The sequence below is a fragment of the Microcaecilia unicolor genome, chromosome 2 (assembly GCF_901765095.1).
Source record: "Microcaecilia unicolor chromosome 2, aMicUni1.1, whole genome shotgun sequence".
Taxonomy (NCBI): domain Eukaryota; kingdom Metazoa; phylum Chordata; class Amphibia; order Gymnophiona; family Siphonopidae; genus Microcaecilia; species Microcaecilia unicolor.
This window is the reverse complement of record NC_044032.1, coordinates 539,662,978-539,687,580: the sequence shown is the minus strand read 5'-3', so window position 1 is coordinate 539,687,580 and position 24,603 is coordinate 539,662,978. Positions and strand designations below refer to the sequence as shown.

Below are 24,603 nucleotides of genomic sequence, written 5' to 3'. Positions count from 1 at the left end.
TTCATTTGAAAGAATATTATTTTCCTAACTTAAGGCTGATGATTTTTAACTCTGTAATCTCCACAGATTCCTCTTTTACTTCTCCAAACCATCTTTCATTTCCACCATGTAATATATTTCTACTCTCATCACCCACCCAATCACTTAGAGCCCACTATCTTCCTAATCCTAGATTTCCCACTCTCCCACCTTACTCAACTGCTGTTGAATTCCCGAGTCCCCATACTTTTCCCAATCCCCAGTCACTCATCTGTGCTCTTCTGGTCCCTCACCCAGTCTATGAATTGCCACCTAATTGAGTCCCCTGTTCTCCTCCCATCGCCATGTCTTCAGTTTCTACCCTCAAGCCTCCTTCCCTAGCACCTCCCTTTTGCCTTTCTCCCCTTTATCAGCATCCATTCCACCTGCCTTTCCGTCTCTTCCCTTCCAATTGTCTGTCCCCTCCGTTTCTTTCTCAACATCTGCCCCACCTCTCTCTTTGACCCTCCCCCAGCATCTGCATCTTTCCCTAACTGCTGCTTCATCCCCCTTCAGATTAAATAAGTGGCCAGAGTCAATACATCCATTCCATATTGCTCTGTAGCCTAAGCTGTACTCACTGGTAGCTCCTTTCTATTGCTGATCTTGCAAGATCAATGACAGGAAGTTCCAACTGCAAATACTTAGTGTTTACAGTGCCAGCAGAGTGATAGGGAGTGGAGGGACTAACCCGCTGCTCCTCTGGCTAGCAACTGTGAGCTAAAGATAATGGACAGCAATGGAAAGGCAGCTGCAGTGAATCAGCAGTTGGCCCCCACATCCAGTGCTTCGACCCCCTGTCCCCAAGTAATGGTATCCTAAGTGGCCGTATAATTCACCTAGTGGTAGAACTAGCCCCGCATTCAGCTTGTATAAGAGAAGGTAGAAGGGAAATCCTGTTTGATCCCAGATGGTTAATTTTCTAATGAAGCTTTGTTTTTTAAACTATGGGGAGCCAAAAGGGGATTAATTCTGGGGATAGATTTGACCATGCAGTATTAGGAATGAAATAGCCTGATGTGAGCTTCTCCCTTCATGTTGCAAGGCAAAGTCTAATCCTCTATATCACCCTGCTTCCAGCAATAGCACTATACAATCTTAGATTAAAATAATTTTTAAGTGTTCCAATATTTTTACAATGTTTTATTTCTGTTGTACTTTTAGTAAGTCTGACATGTCTCGTCTACGACTAGCTGCTGGGAGTGCCATAATGAAACTAGCACAGGAACCCTGCTACCACGAGATCATTACACCAGAGCAGTTCCAGCTCTGTGCATTGGTCATTAATGTAAGTAGATTGATATGATGATCCTTCAGCCAGTGGCTCTTGCCTCAGTATGCTTGCAGTCTTGACCAGCAGCCAGTATTCCCTTTAGCAATTCCCATGCACAAACACCTTATCCTTTCCAGATCAGGACTTGGTCACTTTCCAGTTCCATTTCTTGGTTGTCTGCAACCAATTATTGGACTGAGTAGGTTTACTTACCTTTTGCACCTAATCAGGTGAACCTAAGCAAGCTCTACACTTCACCACCTGTAACCTTGCTGAGAAGAGCAGGTGCTTCATTATGTGCAAAAAGGTTCTTGGTACATTTCCTTAAGGGTTGTACTCTCTCTATTTTATGTAATGTAGTAATTCATTAAAGAATATATTTATTGAAATGGCTTGTTTATTTTAACTACTCAGGCCCCACAATAGTGTAAAGAAATGTTTCCATTTTCAGAGGTCATATTCCACTTCAATAAACATGCAGCACATAGTTTTGGATCATGTTCATTTCTTTGTCTTAAAGTTCCACTCTTAGAGCCCAATGCACTAACTCCACGGAAAGAGCCCTTCCTTTACCGATCCCTTAGCGAATCGGTAAAAAACGGACATTCATGAAGGAAATCGCATGCAAATGAGCTGCTCGCTGTTAGCTCATTTGCACGCGATTTCCTTCCTAAGGAGGGGAAGCCAGTCGGCCAGCTGAGCATGCTGAAGGGGCATAATCAAAAGCTAAATCCTCTCTCACAGTCTGCATTGTAAGCTTGATAAGTGTCACGAACATCCAGTAATTTAGCAAACTGTTCAGCTGCTGTTTGAAAATTAGTACTGTATGTTCTCAAACATTTGTACTAGCCAACCTTTCATTTTCCCACTTATAAGAAACTTCTGAATATTGTTTCCAGAGTTCCTTTCCAAAAGAGGTTTAATCTTTATTTAACACATTCCTGCAGAGAGAGAAGATGTGAACTTAGCTGGTTTTATTTGCTTGAGATTACATTTTGGTTCCCTTGGGGTATTACACTTGGGGGTTGCCAGGTTCCTCCCTCTCACACCCGTCTTTTGAGAGGGTGAACTTGTACCTTGGTCCCTATCCCCAGTTCTGGGAGGTGGCTCGAGTGCCCTTTTGAGAGTTCCATCAGCATAGGGACGCAGGAAGAGAGAACTGTTTGGAGACAGGAAGCTTTCAGAACTGGGCTGAGCCGCATTTTTGGTGAGATGAGTGCATGCTAGCAGGCAGTTGAAATTGGAGCCAGATACTGGACGTATATCACTGGAGCATGGAAATTGCTGTATCAACTGTGGTTCTCACTGGGCTGCAAGGACAAGAAGCAGTTCATTTTCTGGAGCTAGTGGCTCTGTTCTGCTTCCATGTCAGATCCTTCAGTGCCTTCTCAGAGGGCACTGGCTGAGGTGCCAGCTGCATTAGGTGCAGGGAACTTGATCTTCAGAAAGTTCAGGATTGCCTGAAGTCCCACTGATTTTTATGCTTTTGGTGGAGGAACCGCAGGTGGCAGGTTTGCCTTAGTCTGCTTCAGTTTTAGAAAAAGCCACTATTTACCTGTGGAGATCCACACAGATTTCAAAGGGGCATGGTTTGGCCAAGCTCAAGAATATGTGAGCCTTTCCCAGTCTACTAGGGGAATAATATGTATACCAAGCATTTTCAAAGTCTGCTTTTTATACCTGCCCTGAAGTGTATGAAAGTGCCAATAAAGGGGCAAGTGCAAGTATTTCCCATGTCTAAACTCCCCTACAGCCAAGAACCCCCTTACCCCTGATCTCATCTCGGCAATGTAGCTGTGCTAACCGATTAGTGCAGAACATGCCCACCATCTTCCCCCAGACATTCTCCCATCCCTCTAACCTCCACACCTAGCATCTAGTATGGGCAAGGAGCAGTTTCCAATTTCTCTTATCCCACTGGGTCACTGGGTGCCATTTGACCCCTAATGATAGCATCATAGTAGGAAACACTCAGCCTTATTTGGTAGCTTGACCCCTCGCTGTAGTACCTTTACTGCCAGGGATTGACTGGTGCCATTTTGCACCTGGCAACCAATGGAATAGGAGTGTCTGGGAATCACTTTCCCCTAGTAGACACCAAGGAGACCCTGTAAGAACTAGGAATGGGGGAGGGTCTAGCCTGTCAGAGTTGGATCTGGGGTAAGGGGTTCTTGACCTTCAGGAGCAGTGATGTTAAAAAGCTGCTGCCATGCACAACTGGGGAGAGTAAGACCATCTTTTTTTGTCAGTTGTAGTGTTTTTGTTTTTGTTTTGTTTTTTTTTGGGGGGGGGGGGGGTTGTTTGCTTGTTTTTTTAAATTATTGTTCCCGCTGGACGTGCTGGCTTGTATTTGCTGTTGTCCTGCGAGGTATTTTACAAGAGACTCCTTGTTTGGCAGAGCCTTTTATAAAATACCAGATGAGTTGATCATGTCACAGTCTGGACATCTCCATTCCTGTCTCAATATTCTATACAAAATGCAATTTGATGCTATGTGTATTTAATTTTAAAACATTTCTTGCCTGGAGTACCCTAGTAATGAGGTGTATCATAAATGTTTAAAAAGATATAAGTAGACTTGGTTAATAATAGTACATAGCCTCTGCCTGTTTTGTAAATTTAGTGCTTCTCTTGCACAAAGCATCCCTAAAGGTTTTTATGTCACCCTATTGGTTACTGCTGCAGGATGAGTGTTACCAGGTGAGGCAGATCTTTGCACAGAAGCTGCACAAAGCTCTGGTGAAGTTGCAGCTCCCATTGGAGTACATGGCAATCTTTGCCTTGTGTGCCAAGGATCCTGTGAAGGAGAGGAGAGCGCATGCCAGACAGTGCCTGCTGAAAAACATCAGTATACGCAGAGAATACATCAAGCAGAACCCCATGCCCAACGGTGAGTATTTTACACAAGCAATTGCTTCCTTAATAATAAATGCTCAGTTTGCAGGCTGGTATTACACATGTGTTTGATAATGAGAGAAACCCAAATGCTTTCAGGGTTAGTGTAATGTAGTTCAGCTTCACTGTAGCTTAACTATATGATTGATACTAGTATACCAGATAAGAATTACACATGGAAGTGTACTAAACAAAAGAAATGTTTTTGGATTGAATTCAACAATGCATCATCAAATCCAGTTTTGTTTTCCATTATAAAAATATAATTTGTGTGATGACATTTATCCAGACAGTATTTTCATTTGTATCCACCCATTATTGCTCTCGTTGGCAGTTCACAAATGTACATAAGAACATAAAAATAGCCATGGTCAGACCAATGGCCTATCAAGCCCAGTATCCTGCTTCTAACAGTGGCCAATCCAGGTCACAAGTACCTGGCAGAAACCTAATTAGTAGCAACATTCTAGGTTACCAATCCTGGTGCAAGCAGTGTCCATTTCAATAACAGAGTGTGGACTTTTCCTCCAGAAACTTGTCCAAACCTTTTTTAAACCCAGATATTCTAACCGCTGTTACCATATCCTCTGACAGCGAATTCCAAAGCTTAACTATTCGTTGAGTAAAAAAATATTTCCTCCTATTTGTTTTAAAGGTATTTCGATATAATTTCATTGTCCCCTGGTCTTTGTACTTTTTGAAAGAGTGAAAAATTGATTTACTTCTACCTGTTCTGCACCAGTCAGGATTTTATAGACCTCAGTTATAACCCCCACCCCCAAAGCCATCTCTTTTCCAAGCTGAAGAGCCCTAACCTCTTTAGCCTTTCCTCATACAGGAGGAGTTCCATCCCCTTTATCATTTTGGTCACTCTTCTTTGAACCTTTTCTAATTCCACTATATCTTTTTTGATATACGGCGACTAGAATTGAATGCAACACTCAAGGTGAGGTCGCCCCATGGAGCGATACAGAGGCATTATATTCTTGGTCTTATACATACACATATACATACATACATTCAAACATTATCTACTCACATAAATATCCTCTCTGTCACCTCTGGGGAAACATTTCTCACTCTTGTTCTGCTTCTGGTGCATGGACAACTTTCAGAGGTCTCCCAAAATGCTATTGCTCTTCAGCTATAGTTGGAGTTCATGGAAATATACTTGTTTAGTTTCATATACAGGATCACCAGTGAGGGATTTTTGGTCCTGTGTCCCAAATGTTCTTCTGATTTTGTAGCATAGTGCTCTGAGACTTCTCCCTCCATGGCAGACCAATTAAGCAGTTTTTGCTGTTTTACAGTGTTTTGTCATCAAAAGCACAAAATAATTCTTTCACTGAAAAAAAACCAAACCTATAAAGGCTTATAATTCAGTACTGAAATAAGAATTAAAATTTTGTCCTGTAATAGTGTTGCATCTATATTCTGGGAAATTCAATTTAACTTTTAAAATAATCAAGTATATTTTGGATATGTATTTAAAAAATAAATGTGAAAACTTTGGATGACAGGGTTTTCCAAGTGTGCTGCTAGGGACCTTCTGCCAGGCTTGGTTTTCCCTAAAGATGCACACAGGCAAACAATTTGTGGTTCATTTTCAGAAACTTTGGTGCTTTTTTTTCCCTGATTTTCATTAATGTTTTTTGGTTTATTTCACACATTTGTGTTAAGATTTTTTTAACCCACATAACATTAGAACATTTTAACACATGAAAATCATTTGTACATGTGTTAATTTATAGTGTAATGTGTATTAAATCATTTTGCAAGCACTCAACTTGTTAAGATGCCCTGAACCAATTGTGTACCTCTAATTCTCACTATAACCAAAATACGTCATATCCACTTAAGCACTTGGGTATTAAATCAAAGAACCCAAGCCTAGCTGAGTTTGGGGAGCCCTGCTTTTTGCTAAATAATGCTTTTTATTGCAGAGAAGTTGCTATCCTTGCTGCCAGAGTATGTCGTCCCCTACATGATTCACTTACTGACGCACGATCCAGATTTCACAAAACCACAGGACGTGGATCAGCTGCGTGACATCAAAGAGTAAGTGTTGGACAGGCAGCAAGTCTAAAACAAAAGAATGTACCTTTTTGATATTGCCCTTTAACTCTATCCTCAGCACCCTGTCAGAGTTAATCCCTTGGTCACCTGAAGAGCTCTGTCCAACACTGCTCACTCCTAGCCTGCCTCTGTACATATGCCCGTACACTGGCATCCTTCCATCTACCAAGTGCCATGCTCCACAATTTACCCGATGGTCCTTAGGGATACTGTGATCCCTGTAAACATCAGGGGTAACTAGTCCAAGCACAATAGTAGGATCACCCAGCAACTTGCTGCTCTAGGTCACTTTTCATTCATAGGAAAAGGGCCAGTAAACCTAAAAGGTTTATCAAAGAAAGGAGGATAAGTTTAATAGGGGAGGAGAGGAATGGGGTGAGGTTGAAGTTGTATGTGCTGAAGAACCAATGGGTACATACCTAAAGATAGCAGTTCTATGGGGGTGGAATGGGGAAGCGAGAGGTTTAGAGGGAAGAAATGAGACATTTGTTCTGTGAAATTTGGTTATGTTTTAGTAGAGGTTATTGGGGTAGTAAGGACCTTGGGGTTAAGGCATGAAACTATGTAGCTTTGTTACTAATTTTACTGTCTGATTGGTTCCTTTTTTCCTTTTGACTCAATAAAATGTTTATTGAACCAAAAAAAGAAGACAGCAAATTGAGGTGGTGGGGGAAAGAAGGAATAACATTACCTAGAAATGTTTGCTTTAACTGGCTCGAGCACAAAGAGGTTCTGATAATAGCCGAGCCACAGAATACTGTTCAGAAGTGGCATAGGGGCTCATTTTCAAAGCACTTAACCTTCCAAAGTTCCATAGAAACCTATGGAACTTTGGAAGGCTAAGTGCTTTGAAAATATGCCTAATAGTGTCCTGACGTAGGTCTGATCAACTGTGCTGCTCAGTCATAATTGAAGTTTTTCTTGGTGGATACTTAGACTTGATCTGTCTTACTAGTTATAACCCAGGAGACTGGGTCCCTGACCAGTAATACTGTTTTGTGGACAAGCAGGATGTGTTAACCATACCTCGGATGGAGCCAAACTTTTGCTTTCTTACAGCCCAGAAAAGTTTTCTAGGTTTTTCTGGGCAGCATGCATGAACTCTTCACCTTCATTCTCCTACTATAGGTCTCTGTATGTTTCATTCACCCAGCCAACAACCGGGCTTTACTAGCTCTCCACAAAAATTATTAAAAAAAAAAAATGTTTTCAAACAGTGATGATTTCAGGGGAAAAATGACCACCAGGTCAGGAAACAAAGAAGATCAATAACTAAAAAAAACATAAACACTTTTTTTTCCACTTAACAAACCTTGGCATTTTTTGGTGAAAACATCAGATCCAAAACTGGGATTCAAAAAGTGCCCAAAATATATGTATGTTTGTTTTTAAATGAACACAATAAACACACGTGATCAGTGTATATGATGCTTGGGTTCCTCTCAAGTCAGATCCTGCTCAAGGTGTGCTAAAACGTTATCCGCTGTCAGCATCAAAAACTGTGCATCTTGGCATATTGCCGCTTGTACACAAGACGCACAGTTTTTGATGCCGTTCGTAACATTTGCCAAAGATCTTTTTCAAGATCAATTGTTGGTATCATTACCCAAGAAACACAATATTGGAGATTTCCACATATGTTTATGTAGAAAAGACTCCTGAGGCAGGCACTGTACTGTGTTAAGACTTTGAACAATAAAACTTTTTTTAGACCCAAGATTGTTGTCCTGGTCTCTTGAGCTTCTGGTGTGCTTCCCACTACCTTCTTGCTTCTAAAAATTATACAAGAGCATATTACACCCTCTGCATCCTAAGCGCAATCTGCACAACTCAATAGTCTAAGTATTTAAGTGTTAAGTATTCAAGCGGGGATTAAACTGTCATCACAAACAGCCTTGTGATCCCTTCAGCTCACTTTCTGCCCAAACTGTTTTGTTTGCAACATAGTCATGCTGTGAGCCAGCACTTGGTCGATGGAAGAATCATCACTCCCTAACATCTCAACCAGAGCGCAATCTCCTGGGCTTCAATTAACACCCTCTTCTCCAAAAGCAGAATCCCCGCCAAAAGATTTCATCTATTCAAAGTTTCTGCAAACTTTAACAAACACTCTAGCGTTGAAGCACTGTAAGTAACTGGACCCCCAAAAATGAAATACGTGGTATTTTAAAATACCCTGATACTCTTAAGAACCACAGTATCCATTCCAATACACAGAGTTCTACTAGATGTGTGGAAGACATAAAGCAAACACCATACTCAAGACCCACTGATACAAAACCGTAGAACTGAAGTACCAAATCCAACTGGCCCCATGACATGAAAATTTATAGCTTCCACACAACTCTTTAATTGTAGATTGGGCAATGAAAGAGTCAAAAAGCTCTTGTCCATTGTGAAACTATGGGGGGTTTCTGAGCGCCAGCTATCCTGAGGGAAACTTCGGAGGGAACCAGCTACTAGACAGTTCGATTAGCCTTTCGCCCCTCTACCTAGGTCGGACAACTGATTTGCACGTCAGGACCATTGTGGACGGGGGTCACGTGATGCCTGCTACCTAGAAGGCAGCAAAGAAGAGAGGCTCCGCAATCCACCTACCTATATCTGCTAACAGTACCAGACTAACAGGCTGTGGTTCGGAGGAGAGTCGTGGTTAGGGAAGAGGACTTACCTTGGCAGCCGATCGAGGGAGTCCCTTGCGAGGTATACCCACCAGAGCCCGCAAAAAATCGTCTAAACCAACGAGCAGCCGCATGGATAAAATGGCGGGGGAATCATCTAAACAGACAACCCTGGCGATTCCAACAACAGACTTGGCGCAGGAGATCTCCCGCTCTGTATCGGCAGCACTGGAGGACAAATTAAACAAATTGCAGTCTGCTGTGGACGAGATAAATGAGAAGTTTGACTCGCATACAACTCGCATCGCGGAGGTGGAACACCGGATCTCCGCCAGAGAAGAGGAGGCGCAGGCCGTTGCAGCGCAAGTCGCCACTCTCCAAAAGAACATCACGGAGTTGCAAGAGAAGGTAGAAGAGCACGAAAATCGGGCTCGACGAAATAATTTGCGGGTGATCGGGCTGCCTGAGACCGTGTCCGACAAAGGCCTGTATGACTTCTTTGTAAAATGGCTACCAAACCACTTAGGCCTGGCGGAACAGGAGGGCTATTTCTGCTGCGATAGAGCACACCGTATTGGAGCACGAGGCGAGGGGAATACAAGACCCCGGACGGCAATAGCCCATTTCATAAACTGGCAGGCGAAGGAGAGGATTTTAAAAGCGGCAAGAATGAAGGAGGCGCTCCTCTACGAGGGGCATCGCTTGATGCTATTTAATGACTACTCCATGCGCGTGGCCCTCATGAGGAAGGCAATGGCGCCTATCTGTACTGCCCTTTACAAAAGGGGGTTCAGATTCGCGCTGCTTTATCCGGCCAAGCTGCGGGTCTGGGTGGATGGGAAGACTCAGCTGATAAACGATGTGGCTGGAGCGAAGGTTTTTTTGGAGAAATGCAATCAGGAGAAGGCTGCAGGACACCCAGAACCAGAATAGCAGAGAGCTGTGGACAGGGATGGTGAGGCCTGCTACAGAGAGCGTTGTCTCCATATTGGCAAGGGGACTGTGGACATTTTGCCTGGCTTCGAGAGGCTAAGAAATGAACAATGTCTACTAATATAGCAGGAAGCCAGAGCACAACCTACACTTAAGACCCTGGGAGAAACGGAGTGGGGCCAAGTGCAGTACCTGAGAGAAAATGTTTGCCTGATCATCTATGTGAATATGTTTCTGTTTTTTCCTTTTTGGGGTTTGCTGGACAGTTATGAGATAATCACAGTTAAAAAGGGAAAAAAAGCATAGTTTGGTATTGTTCTGAATTAAACTAGTTAGGGTGGGGGGAGGGGTTGGATGTTCTCTCTTTAAGCTGTTGTGGGTAGGTGAAGGATGTGGGGAAGTACTTTGGGAGGGAGAGGGGGCAGACAGGAGATGGGGGGCAGGGGGGAGCGAGGGAGGGATGAGGGTGGGGAGGGGAATGAGTGTGTGTGTGATTGGTGTGTGGAAGTGAGTGGAAGGGGGGTGGGTAGGGGGGGAGTAAAGGGAACACAAAATGGAATTAAGATTCAGGCTCTGATCCAAGGGGGAGGGGGAAGGAGAGGAGTGTGGGAGAGAATTGGAAGGTCTCTGAAGGGACAGCGAGAGGGAATTCACTGGCTTAGCTGGGAGGCCAGTGTATGGAATACTAACATAATGATAACAAGTAATCCCCACTCTGGTGCCAATGGTTAATTTGAAAGTGGTCACTCTTAATGTAGATGGGCTTCATTCCCCGGTTAAGAGAACTAAAGTGCTCTCCTGGCTGAAAAGGGAGAGATCTGACATAGCTTTCCTCCAGGAGACACATTTGAACATAACAGAACACCAAAAACTCCGGAGGAGTTGGGTAGGAGAGGTAGAATATGCTTCATACAACTCTAAGCAAAGGGGGGTGGCTATTTTGATACATAAGCAGCTGCCCTTTAAAACACAGAAAGTGATCTCGGATAAGGAGGGTCGATATGTGCTTGTACTGGGAGACCTCTGGGGACAGAGTATTTTACTGTGTAACATTTATGGACCCAACATTTACTCCCATAGATTCTTCTCAGAATTAGTGGCTAAAGTGGTGCCCTTCCCGGATTGTCACATAGTGATGGGGGGAGATTTTAACTGTGTAGCGGACCAGACGGTGGATTGTAAACCCAGGAAGCTAAGGGGGGGGAATTGGGGGAGCAGAGGGGTCAACTTTTTATCATCCCAGCTAGGGCTTGTGGATATTTGGAGGCTTTTGCACCCACACAATAGTGAATTTACCTTCTATTCCCACCCGCATAACACCTACTCCCGGATTGATTATCTGCTCACTACACCATCTCTGCTTTCTAGGTCCTCTCATGTTCACTTAGTGGATTGTGTCCTTAGCGATCACTCAGCAGTTACTATGACGATATCCTTTGTGGGGGGAAGGGGAGAGAGGGTGTGGAAGTTTCATCCTTCACTGTACCATGACAAAGAATTCAGGGAATACATACGAACTAAGTGGATAGATTATCAAACATATAATCAAACAGCGGATGTAGATGTGGGCATGTATTGGGAAGCATCGAAAGCAGTGATGAGGGGTCACATAATAGCCTACACTGCGGGGAAAAAGAAGGAAAGAGAGGCAGACCTGCTGCGACTGTCTAATGAATACCATCAATTGAGAAGAACACATATAGGTACTATGAATGCAAGAGATCGCTCATGCATATTAGAGGTTAGACATCAAATAGACGAAATCTTGAATCAGAGGGCGCAACGGGATATATACTTCCAACGCTTTAAACTATTTAAATGGGGGAATAAAGCTGGGAAACTATTGGCAGCACTGGTCAGGCCATATCGTAAAAGGCAAACCATCACAGCTATCAGGGAGAGAACACACCACAGATAAACATATTACACAGCAATTCGTCACCTACTACAGCTCCTTATACGGGGCAAGAGGGTTTGACTCCGAAGCATGCGAGGGTTTCTTTCAAGATATTTGTATACCTACACTTACACATGATCAACTACAAACTCTTAATGGTCCTATAGTGGAACAAGAGATCAGACAAGCCATCAAGTCTTTAAAGCTGACCAAGGCGCCAGGACCAGATGGCTATGGCCCAGAGTATTACCGAATAATGGCGGACTTGGTGGCGGGCCCCCTGGGAGCTTGGTTCAATGGGATAGTGGATAACAACTTACCTATACAAAACAATATGGCCCATATAGTACTAATACCGAAGCCGGGCAAAGACTTAACTCAGGTGGGCTCTTACCGACCCATTTCATTGCTAAATCAGGATATTAAAATCCTGGCTGCTATAATGGCTCGGCGAATGAACGGGGTGGTCTCTTCTTTAGTTCATGAGGACCAAGTGGGATTTGTCCCGGGAAGGCATGCCTCAATGAATATCATGAGAGCCCTCCTGGCTATACAGGAATGTAGGGGCAGAGGGGGCTTGGAAATGATTGTGGGGCTTGATATAGAAAAAGCGTTCGACAGCATTTCGTGGCAGTATTTGTTCTGGGTCCTGAACCGTTATGGCATAACAGGGGCATACATATCTTGGATTAAAGCGCTTTATACCCTCCCTGTGGCCAGACTGCTGCTCAATGGCACACTTAAAGAGAGCTTCCCCTTACAACGGGGAACCCGGCAGGGATGCCCCTTGTCACCGCTCCTCTTCTTGCTAGCTATAGAACCGTTAGCTATAACAATTAGGGGAACTAGGGCCATACGGGGGATCAGGGTGGGCAAAAGGGACTTTAGAGTAAATCTATTTGCAGATGACATTTTAGTATACCTGGCTAATGGGCCTAGAGACCTCCCCCGGGTGCTGGCAATAATAGGTGATTTCGGGGACATGTCGGGGCTGCGGGTCAACTGTTTAAAATCAGAAGTGCTCCCATTATCAGGAAGCACTGCAGACCCGGGCTGGTCGGGATTGCCAATACCCCTAGCGCGAGGATATTTTGGAATCTTTCTTAATGTTAATACATTGATATTCTACAAAAAGAATGTGGTTGATATATTAGAAAATATCAGGAAGCTGTGTGACAGATGGAAGCACTTGCCGCTTTCTCTGATGGGCAGAATAGCCTTAGTTAAAATGGTTTTACTGCCAAAGATCTTATACCCCTTACAAGCGGCCCCCATATGGCTGTTACGGAGAGACGAACGTTTATACCGATCTATCATACGTTCCTTCATCTGGCAGGGGAGGGGAGCACGGATAGGGCACCAGAAGCTCTCTCTGAGTAAGAACGTGGGAGGCCTGGCACTGCCTGAACTACGCCTATATAACGTGGCGGCACTTATGCGATTTATTTTTGAGAGAATGACGGGAACTTACCGGTTTTTGGCGAGCGGAGGACTGGAGGATTGGAGTGCCCCATGGTCATTCATAAATCTAATACATATGAGGCCTAGTAATATATATGATACAGCAGGAAGACTGGCCTTTCTGCAGCCTCTGCGAAGGGCGTGGGCCTGGTGGAGAGGGCATCAGAATCGAGCACCAGAGGCATCCCCCTTCCTGGGGATGGTGGGCAATGCAGATTTCCCGGCAGGCCTAGGATATTCTATATTTGACAAGTGGAAGGAGAGGGGATGTGTGATGATGGTCCATCTTATGGCACAAGGGCAGGAGCAGTTAGAATCATTTGATCAGCTGAAGGAGAGGTGGGATTTCCCCAATAAGCATTTACTACAATATCTTCAAGCACGGCATTATTATACTTCTTTACAACGGACACATGGAGACCGATGGCTGTGGGGGCCAATGGACAAGATTCTATTGCGTATACCGTACAAGGCGAACAGCCTATCCACATGGTATAAAATATTGCAGATGCATAGGCCTCTGGGAGGGATGGAAAGATTGATGGATCAGTGGAACAGAGAGTTGAATAGGAACTATACTATTAAAGAATTTAGTAAGCTTTTCTCCAATATCTATGACATGGTTAAAGTAGCAGATCTGCAAGAAACTCAATACAGGATATTGCACCGAGCATACATTACAAAGGCTAAGGGGGCAGTCATGGGCCTCTGGGGAGAGGGTCAATGTACCAAATGCCAGACAGGGTGGGGGACTTTTATTCACTCTTTTTTAGAATGCCCGTCTCTTTCACTGTGGAACCAAGCATTTCAGGTGATTAAAGAAGTCACAAACAGGCAAATAGAGTGGGATTATGCAACCTTACTGTTGGGAGACCAAGACCTTCTGATTGCCCAGGGCCTTCCTAAGTCACATAGGAGATTTATATATACATCCTTCTTATTGATCAAAAAGACCATTTTACAATTTTGGATACAACCAGAACATCCCCCGGTAGAAGTGTGGTATAATAAAATGAGAATGGTGGGTGAGAATGAGTGCCGTATCTATGCCACCTCAGCAAAGCTTACCACCAGGCAATATCATGGTCTGTGGACAGCCTGTTTAAAAGTGTTATCTTTACAGGGCAATGAGGGAGGGGGGGGGGAAGGGAATGGGAGGGTATGAGGGGAGCGTTTGGGATAGATGTTGAGTTCTGGTGTGGGATAAAGTGGTGAACGTGAAGTATGATTGGGGAAGGGGAATAAAACAGAAAATGCAGTGTGTAGTGCGAACCAGGCCGATGATTTATGGTTAGATGCTTTGTAAGCTTCAAAATAGAATCTTTATGTGTTACTGTATACACATAACTGGAAGTTTTGGATATGTCTGTGCGAGCACTGCTGTACTGTGTTAATAAAAATAAATATAAAAAAAAAAAAGGACCATTGCGGACTTCTAATATTCTTTCAGGAAAATTTTCTGGATATTGTAGGAAAGCAGGTCTCTCAAATCAGAGGAACAGTATATTAGTTCCAGCTGAAGCAATACTACATGTCATAGCTCGGGGGTAGGTGAGCCTGTTGGTCACAGTCAGGTTCATACTGCCTACCCAATGCAAAGGCTAGGCAGGCCTCAGCAGGCGAATCAATCCCCGACAAGGACCAGACCATAGAGTAGCTCTTAAAAGAACCCTGAAGGGTACCCCGACAAGTTGGAGCAGAGAGTGGCTCTTAAGAGAGACCTTGGGAGGTGGCCCAATGTAGTCGAGGCCAGAAAGTAGGTGGAACAAGGCACAAACTGGAACACGGCTGAAGGCATAGACTGGAACAGGGCTGCAACAGGATGGAAGACACAGACTGGAACAGGACTGAAAACAGAGGCCTCTCACACTAGACCAGGCTAGGCAACCCGTTGCAAAGGCACTAGCTGGGAGTCAGGAACTTCTTTATGTACTGCAAGATGGGAAGTGATTACATCAGCCAGCGCCCTCTTGCAGGGCTATAAAGAAAGTGCAAGATTTCCAGGAAGTGAAACAGATTCTTCTGGCATGGAATGCTGCTGGAGACCACGGAAAACAGGTGAGGGGTGTGACACTACAACAGCATTTTAGAAAAAGAATTGCTATTCCATCCTTCCCCACAACCAAATAGGATTTCTGTTTTTAAGAGTTGGAAGAATGTTGAAAACAACTCACAAGAGCAGTATTCAAGTCTTATGAGCCATCTTGTACAGTGGCAGTAGGAATTAGTGCATGTGGACATCTCCCGCCAAAGTGGGAAATTCTCCCTCTGAGACACACTGCCACAACCGCAACGCCGCCACTGCTGCTGCTTCTCCTGATGAGCAGCGGCAATAAAACCACAAAAAGCAAACACGGTGCTGCAGCCTTTAGGCATGCACTGTTGGCTCCGCTGGTTCTCTGCCCCCGCTGATGTCAACTTCCCGTTCTGGGGCAAGCAAAGAACCAGCAGAACTGATAGCGCATGTCTGTAGGCTGTGGCCCCGCGCTTGCTATTTGTTGTTTTTCCGGGGCCGCTGCTGCTCATCGGGAGAAGCAACAGTAGCCAGGAAACAGAAGATACCAGGGGGAAGGGGGACGTGGAGATAGGCAGGAGATGCTGAATGGAGAGAGGAGCAGCAGCGGCGGCAGCGGCGGCAGCAGCAGCAAAGCAACAGAAAGCAAACGTGGAGCCACAGCCTTCAGGCATGCACTGTTGGCTGTGCCGGTCCTCTGCGCCCACTGATCTCAACATCCCGTTCTGGGACATTGAGAGAACTGGCAGAGCCAACAGTGCTTGCCTGAAGACTGTAGCCTCACGCTTGCTATTTGTTGTTTTGCCGGGGCCGCTGCTGCTCATCAGGAGAAGCAGCAGTGACCAGGAAACAGAAGATACCAGGTGGAAGGAGAAGGGGGTGTGAAGAGAGAGGCAGGAGATGCTGAATGGAGAGAGGGAAGGAAAAATGATAGAGTGGGAACGCTGGATAGAAGAGGAGTAGAGTGAGAGATGATGAGTGGAAATATGGGAACAGGAAGTGGGGAACACGCTGGATGGAAAAGGGCTGGAGAGAGCGAATATGCTGGGTAGAAGGATAGATGGTGAAAGAGGGAAGATGCTGTGTGGAAGGAGGGTGAGAAAAAGGGAAGATGCTGGAAGGATGGGGACAGAAAGAGGGAGACGAATGGGAGGATGCAGAGGACACACTGGAAGGATGGAGAGCGAAAGAGGGAAGACACTGGATGGAAGGGGAAGAGGGCATTGAGGCTGAATGGAAGGGGAGAGAAGGTGGGCAGAAGCTGGATGGAAGGGGGAGAGAAGGTGGGCAGAAGCTGGAGGGAGAGAAATGGAGCTGAAGCTGGATGGAAGGGAGAGAGAAGGTGAGCAGAAGCTTGATGGAAAGATAGGACTCAGTACTATCAGCAGCGACAACAGTGGGGGGAGACTTCACAGGAAATATGTAGCCTATGGGCGCCATGGCCCGAGAAATTTTGGGAATTACTGAGATACACAATCCGTGTCCTATACTTCTACGGTAGACAGCTTCACCCTACCACAATATGCACAGGTTGTAGAGCCGTTTCTACCTACTTAAAGTGTATTAAACTTGCTGGAACCTAAGCTTAGAAGTCAACCACACAAACCCACACACCATCCCCTAGTCAGCTGTAAACTGACTGAAGGAACTACGATAGGAACATGAAGGTGGAGATATCAGACATGCTTAGAAAAATCCTCTATATATTTCTGGGCTCTAGGACAGCAAATGTCCAAGTTTGGCTCTGTTGAATTTTATCACCCATGTGTGGTTGACTTATCCTGCTGTCCACAGAGAAGTTCTGTTAACTGGTAAGTAACCGCACTTTGTTGGTAATATGTTTATAGAACTTCACACTGTACCTAACATTCTGCAGGCACCTTAAGAAAGTGGAGGTCCAAATCTCATTTTATATTAAAGCAGCAGTGTTAACCCTTTCATTCATCATTACCACAAGACAGCCCACCAAACAATGTATCAGTCAAGATGTCGCCTGCATTTTAACTTAAGAATTTATAAGAGAAAGGAATTCTTACTGAGGAATCATAACATGAACATAAGTTCCAGTTTTGCCACATACTTCATCACACAGTGTACACTGCTGCAGGGTAATGTGGAAAATAACAGAAGTGGTTTTAAAAGGGGATTTATGTAAATTTTTGGAAGACAAGCAAATTATGGGCTATTTACGAGGTTGCAACACTAGATTCAGCTAGAAATTGAAAGAGTTTATAAGTGAATAGATATCTCTATGCAGGCCTAAATTTTGCTGTCCAGATTTGCAAAATATTGTTCTGCAAGGGTAAGGGTTGATTTTTTTCAGATAACCAGGCTGTGTAAATTAGTCAATTCTCAAGTATACAGTGGTGGAAATAAGTATTTGATCCCTGGCTGATTTTGTAAGTTTGCCCACTGACAAAGACATGAGCAGCCCATAATTGAAGGGTAGGTTATTGGTAACAGTGAGAGATAGCACATCACAAATTAAATCCAGAAAATCACATTGTGGAAAGTATATGAATTTATTTGCATTCTGCAGAGGGAAATAAGTATTTGATCCCCCACCAACCAGTAAGAGATCTGGCCCCTACAGACCAGGTAGATGCTCCAAATCAACTCGTTACCTGCATGACAGACAGCTGTCGGCAATGGTCACCTGTATGAAAGACACCTGTCCACAGACTCAGTGAATCAGTCAGACTCTAACCTCTACAAAATGGCCAAGAGCAAGGAGCTGTCTAAGGATGTCAGGGACAAGATCATACACCTGCACAAGGCTGGAATGGGCTACAAAACCATCAGTAAGACGCTGGGCGAGAAGGAGACAACTGTTGGTGCCATAGTAAGAAAATGGAAGAAGTACAAAATGACTGTCAATCGACAAAGATCTGGGGCTCCACGCAAAATCTCACCTCGTGGGGTATCCTTGATCATGAGGAAGGTTAGAAATCAGCCTACAACTACAAGGGGGGAACTTGTCAATGATCTCAAGGCAGCTGGGACCACTGTCACCACGAAAACCATTGGTAACACATTACGACATAACGGATTGCAATCCTGCAGTGCCCGCAAGGTCCCCCTGCTCCGGAAGGCACATGTGACGGCCCGTCTGAAGTTTGCCAGTGAACACCTGGATGATGCCGAGAGTGATTGGGAGAAGGTGCTGTGGTCAGATGAGACACAAAAATTGAGCTCTTTGGCATGAACTCAACTCGCCGTGTTTGGAGGAAGAGAAATGCTTGCCTATGACCCAAAGAACACCGTCCCCACTGTCAAGCATGGAGGTGGAAATGTTATGTTTTGGGGGTGTTTCTCTGCTAAGGGCACAGGACTACTTCACCGCATCAATGGAGAATGGATGGGGCCATGTACCGTACAATTCTGAGTGACAACCTCCTTCCCTCCGCCAGGGCCTTAAAAATGGGTCGTGGCTGGGTCTTCCAGCACGACAATGACCAAAACATACAGCCAAGGCAACAAAGGAGTGGCTCAGGAAGAAGCACATTAGGGTCATGGAGTGGCCTAGCCAGTCACCAGACCTTAATCCCATTGAAAACTTATGGAGGGAGCTGAAGCTGCGAGTTGCCAAGCGACAGCCCAGAACTCTTATGATTTAGAGATGATCTGCAAAGAGGAGTGGACCAAAATTCCTCCTGACATGTGTGCAAACCTCATCATCAACTACAGAAGACGTCTGACCGCTGTGCTTGCCAACAAGGGTTTTGCCACCAAGTATTAGGTCTTGTTTGCCAGAGGGATTAAATACTTATTTCCCTCTGCAGAATGCAAATAAATTCATATACTTCCACAATGTGATTTTCCGGATTTAATTTGTGATGTGCTATCTCTCACTGTTACCAATAACCTACCCTTCAATTATGGGCTGCTTATGTCTTTGTCAGTGGGCAAACTTACAAAATCAGCAAGGGATCAAATACTTATTTCCACCACTGTATAGCATTTTCCACTAAAAAGCAGAATCGGTCACACGTGGGTGATGATACAGATGGCTTAGAACAGGAATGTTTATTAGCCAGACCTAGAAAGAACTAGCAAAAGTTAAAGATTAAACTGTTTAGTTAAACCTGATTTGTTCCATAAGCCAACTTTGAACTTGTGGCAGTTGTACTGTTTTCAAAAGGAGGGAAGGAACCCCTACGCGCACAACAACCAAATCAGAGAAGTAGCAGTGAACCAGGAACAACTTGCAGCTAAATGGGGTAGATAAGCAGTCTTTATTGAGCACCACTCAAAATGACAGACCCAATATGGGGCCGTGTTTTGGCAGGAGTGCTGCCTGCTTCAGAGGTCACACAAAACAACTGCAATGCAGCTCCTGTTCACATTGGGAGCTAAGTCCAAAAAAGACCACTCAATACTGAAGAAACAGAGCATTCCGATCTTGCACCACAATATAGAGCCAAGTGTATTTCACTTGAACATAGATGCATCAAGACGTCAAACTATCATTTTGAGTGGTGCAGTTGTACTGTTTAACAGTCTGGATACCAACTTCTCAGGGACTCCTTTTCCAATGACCCAGTATTTCCTTTAAGCAGCACAGATGTGTGATTGCATATAGCCTCTGTCTTCATGGAAGTTTGAATTTATGGCAGCCATGTGCTGTTATCCAGATGCAGACATGCCAAGTTGCATGCATTTGGGTCCCTTCTGCAGTTCACACGCTTAAGTGGCCCAATCTCACGCATTGGCTCCCGGCTCCCTGCTTCCTGCTCCCCAGCAACCTGGATCCCTTCATTTTCCTTCCTTTACTCGCACAGCCTGCCATCTCTCACTTTCTCAACTGCCTGCTCCATGATCCTCCAACCTTGTTTGCAGTGGTAGTGCTGCACAGAAGCAACTTCCAGATAGTGCAGTGCCTTTCTTCTGCTGTGTCCTGCCTCATCTGATGCTACTTCCAGTTTCAGGGGCATGGCACAGTAGAGGAAAGACACCAGGTCAGTCAGCAGCTATGTCTCTTCAGCACTAACGGCCATGGGGGTGGAGGACAGCTGAAAAAGTGAGAGATGCTGGGCCAGGGTAATAAGGGAAGGAAAGTATGAGAGTCAGGGGAGGAGAAAGGAAAGGATGCTGGATGGTGGGGGAGGGAAGGGAAAGATGAGAGGGAGAGGTGCTTTACTTGCAAAGGGGAGACAGAACAGGAGTGAGGAAAGAGAAGAACACTTGCTGAACCCTTGGGAGGGAGGAAGAGAGAAGGAGAGATGTTGGCCTAGGTGCGGATGAAAACAGAAGGGAAGGAAGAGAAAGGGAGAGATGCTGGCACATGAATGTAGGGCATAGGGATGCAGAAAAGTTATATTGGACAGGGCAAAAATAGACACAGAGATGGGAGATGCTCAACGTGGCGGAAGATAGGTGCAAGGACACAGGGGTGATGTTAAGTAGGATAGCTAGGGACACAGAGAAGATGAGTGATGGATGTGGCGAGAAAAGAAGTGCCAAATGTACAAGGAGACTGGCAAAATAGTTAAGACAGAGGAAAGCAGAACCCAGAGACTGGGACCAACACCATTAGAAAAATAAGATAACCAGACAACAAAGGTAAAAAAAAAAAAAAAAAGAACTATTGAATTCTATTTTTTATTTATTGATTAGAATATGTCTGTTTTTAGAATGTGCATCTGCCAGAACTGGTTTTAGACATGGCTTGGGCCTGCAAGAAAAACCTCATTTATTGGCCTTCAATTGCTAGCATAGTGGTGGTAAATCTCCAGCTTTGGGATGGGCCACTCATAGTGTCTCTGCAGATGGATCAAACTATTATCCAGACTGTAAAAACTAAATATATATGGTGCATGGTTGAAATGAAATGTCCTGTAATGATGTAAAAATGTTGCCATAAAGCAAGAGTTCCTGTTCTGTAGTCTATGGCACATGAGAAGCGCAACAAGAAACATCAACAGAATGAGATGAAAGTTAAAGCAAAAGTCCAAGTTTATACAGACACCTGATAGGATTTACAAAAGCCTGATGTAACTTAGATCCCTTTGAACCTATTCTCTGAGCATTCTGGAATGAAGTATGATATAGTTTGAATTTGGCCACGTGGATGGTCATTTTTTTAACGCATAGATGGTGAGATAGAATAGGCACCTGTTTTGAGGATGTTTGCGGCGCCTGCGTTGGGCTGGTTGAATTTGTATTTATAAAATACCAGCATACAACCTACCAAAATGATGGTTACAGTGGAGCCACATATAACTATAGAGGAACAAGTGTAAATAAATGTGACTGAAGTACACACATATGTGTATTTTATAAACGATATGTGTATATTGTGACTCTGCCTGTACTGTGCCCCAGCTGCTCCCTCTTGCATTCCTGTACTCGAGTTACACCTACTTGTATAAAAAGCCTTCTAAGCATGTATAATAGCATTTTTGTTCAAAAAAGTCAGTATAAAATTAATTCCTATAATGTAAAGCTTTTTGACCTGGAAAGTTGTTTTTCTGGTGTGAGTCACTTCAGCTTGCAGGTTCAATGAGCTCCAGGCCCTGGTAGCTCATCCAGCATTTATTAAGTTCTATCAGAACAGTGTAGTCCTCACACACCCTAAGTTCCTTCCTAAGGTAGTGTCGGACTTCCATCTTAACCAGTCAGTTGTTCTTCCAACTTTTTTCCCCAAGACCTCATTCTCATCCTGGCGAAAATGTACTGACTACCTTGGACTGCAAGCGAGCCTTAGTCTTCTATCTGGAGCAGACTAAAGCCCATAGACAGTCCACCCAGCTTTTCGTTTCTTTTGACCCCAACAGGTTGGGGATGGCCATCAGAAGCACACACTTTCAAATTGGATAGCAGACTGCATCTGTTTTGCTTATACCCAGGCTGGGTGATTCTTGAGGGACATGTCACGGCTCACAATGTTAGAGCCATGGCGGAATGGTTAGCCCACATGAAATTGGCCTATATATATATATATATATATATATATATATAACCTCTGAATGTCATTGTTAACAGATTTCAAAGGATGGATTTTTCACTTGAACCACAGGGTGCCATTATTTCAAGGCAAAGGTATTGTGGTGCTTCTTTGCCATTAGGAGGCAGTATACCTAGTGACCAGTATCAAATTGCATGGTTCAGTCATTGGGTGTCACGGAACATAGCAACCATTAGTCAACTGTACAGTTCAGTCACAAGGTTTCATACTATAATTTATAATAAAGAAAGTGAAATACATATGGAAATCACTAAGAGTCAGCCCATCAAGGATAGGGTTATGTCAGTGGGAGAGAGGTGGATGCGTGAAGAAAGCATTTTCAGTGTGTATGTTTTTGTATTTGTGTGTGTTCATTTATTAGGATTTATTTACCGCCTTTTGAAGGAATTCACTCAAGGACAGGTGGTGTACAGTAAGAATAGATCAAACATGAGCAGTAGGCAATTAGAGCAGTAAAAATACTCGAACAACAGTACAAATTATGGCAATGACAACACAATATGTACTAGAACATTATAATTGGTAGTGAGGGGTAAGGCAAAGTTGTAACATATAGATGAGTAAGAAAGTAGGAAGAATTAGAAAGTAAGGTGATTGATTTGAAGAAAGTTGTACGTGAGGTCAGAGAGATGGTTAAATATTATGTCAGCTAGGGTAGGAGTGGATAAACATATCAATGCATGTGTGTGTATCAGGACCACTGAGAGAGAAAGCCAAGCCCGGAGCAGAGCCGCCAAGCTGACCCCTCACCTGAGCTGCTGTGCCCCCCCCCCCCCCCACACACACACACACACACACTGCCGCAGGCATCCTCCAGTCAATGCATCTGCTCTCTCCTTCGGTCTGTCTCTCTCCTGCTCCTGTGTGCTGAAACACAGGTTGTCTCATTAACGCAGCTGTGCCACCACAGATCCTTCTTTCTTCCACGTTCCCTCCTGCGTATGGGGAAATGGAAGTACTTCACACAGGAGGAGGTGGGACGAGGCAGGAAAAAGGACCTAGGTTGGCAGAGCTGCATTAACACACCTGGGTCCCGGCACAAAGGAGTAGGAGAAAGACTGAGGGAGCAGAATCTTCTGCCTGTGTGCCTGCCTGCCACCGGAAGCCTTATCAGTGCCACCCCCAGTTACATGTAATACTTTTAAAACAAATAGGAAAAATATTTTATCACTCAACAAATAGTTATGCTCTGGAATTTGTTGCCAGAGGTTGTAGTAACAGCAGTTAGCATATCTGGATTTTAAAAAAGTTTTGACCAAGTTCCTGTAGGTGAAGTCCATAAACTGGTATTAAGGTATTCATGGGGAAGGCCACTACTTTTATCCCTTGGGTCGGTAGCATGGAATCTTGCTACTTTTTGGGATTCTGCCAGGTACTTGTGACCTGAATTGACCACTGTTGGAAGCAAGATACTGGGCTAGATGGACTATAGATCTGACTAGTATTTTAACTGTTATCATCTTATTTCTTAAACTAATGACTACCAGTTTGAAAAGACAGAGAATTTGTTTTCCACATAGTACATAGCTAACTTTGAAATCCTGCTAGAGGATGTGGCCAAGGCAACTAATGTTGGGGGATTCAAAAGAGGTTTGGATAAGTTCCTGGTGGAAAAGTCCATAAAAGAGAGCCAATGCTCATCCCTGGAAATTACCTATGGAAAATAGATCTGTTGTTTTTTTTTGTTTGTTTTGTTTTGTTTTTTTTAATGACCTTTGAAAGAGACAGGATGCTGGGGTTTATGGACCTTTGTTAGACTCAGCATGTGGCCTTTCCTATGCTCCTACTCCTTATGCCAAAAAAAAAAAAAATCAAGATGCCTGTACCTGATTCTGTATCTCAGGAACCAGAACAAGTTCTTTGGCAGTTTCAGAACTCATTCCCTAGTAACTATTCTCCCTTTTGAGAATCAAGGGGATTGACTATTATCTCAAAGATATGTATACCAAGTTAGCCATTTGTACAGGCCACAGAATGTGCCTGTATTCTGCCCTAGGCAGAGCACACTCAGTGCATTGTACTATTATTTGGCCTTCCCAGAAAACCCTGAATTTTCACAAAATGCCTAGCAGTAATAGCGGTACATATCAGGAAGCAGGATAGCTCAAATATTCTGTATTTCAGTGACTGCTTTATAGCAGCTAATACCAGTATGCAAAAAATACTTTTTTACACTACATAGATTAGTAGTGCTTCATAAATTATCCAGAGTCCAGCCTCTGTTCAGCGACAACTCATGTTTCAAGTTTCTTTATTGCTTGGTAATACCGCTAAAGGTCGATTGCCATCAGAGCAGTTTACAGAGGGACGCAAATAAGTAAGAGTTTGTGAAAGGAACTACAATGTGCATAGGAGACAAGAGTGAGAAAAAAGGTAGCAAACAAGAAAAATAAGGGAGGAGGAGGTAGCATACATTTCCAGCTAAACAACTCTGTCTTTCATAGTGGG

The 24,603-nt window shown here is 44.1% G+C and overlaps 1 protein-coding gene across 1 annotated transcript in view; it reads left to right on the top strand.

Moving 5' to 3' along the window:
• PDS5A (PDS5 cohesin associated factor A) overlaps nucleotides 1-24,603 on the top strand; it is a 644,759-nt gene that overhangs the window by 527,239 nt on the left and 92,917 nt on the right. Inside the window, exons 24-26 of the mRNA XM_030191317.1 lie at nucleotides 1,183-1,306; nucleotides 3,977-4,181; nucleotides 6,130-6,244. Of these exons, the coding sequence (XP_030047177.1) occupies nucleotides 1,183-1,306; nucleotides 3,977-4,181; nucleotides 6,130-6,244 (444 nt within the window). The remainder of the gene's footprint in view (nucleotides 1-1,182; nucleotides 1,307-3,976; nucleotides 4,182-6,129; nucleotides 6,245-24,603) is intronic.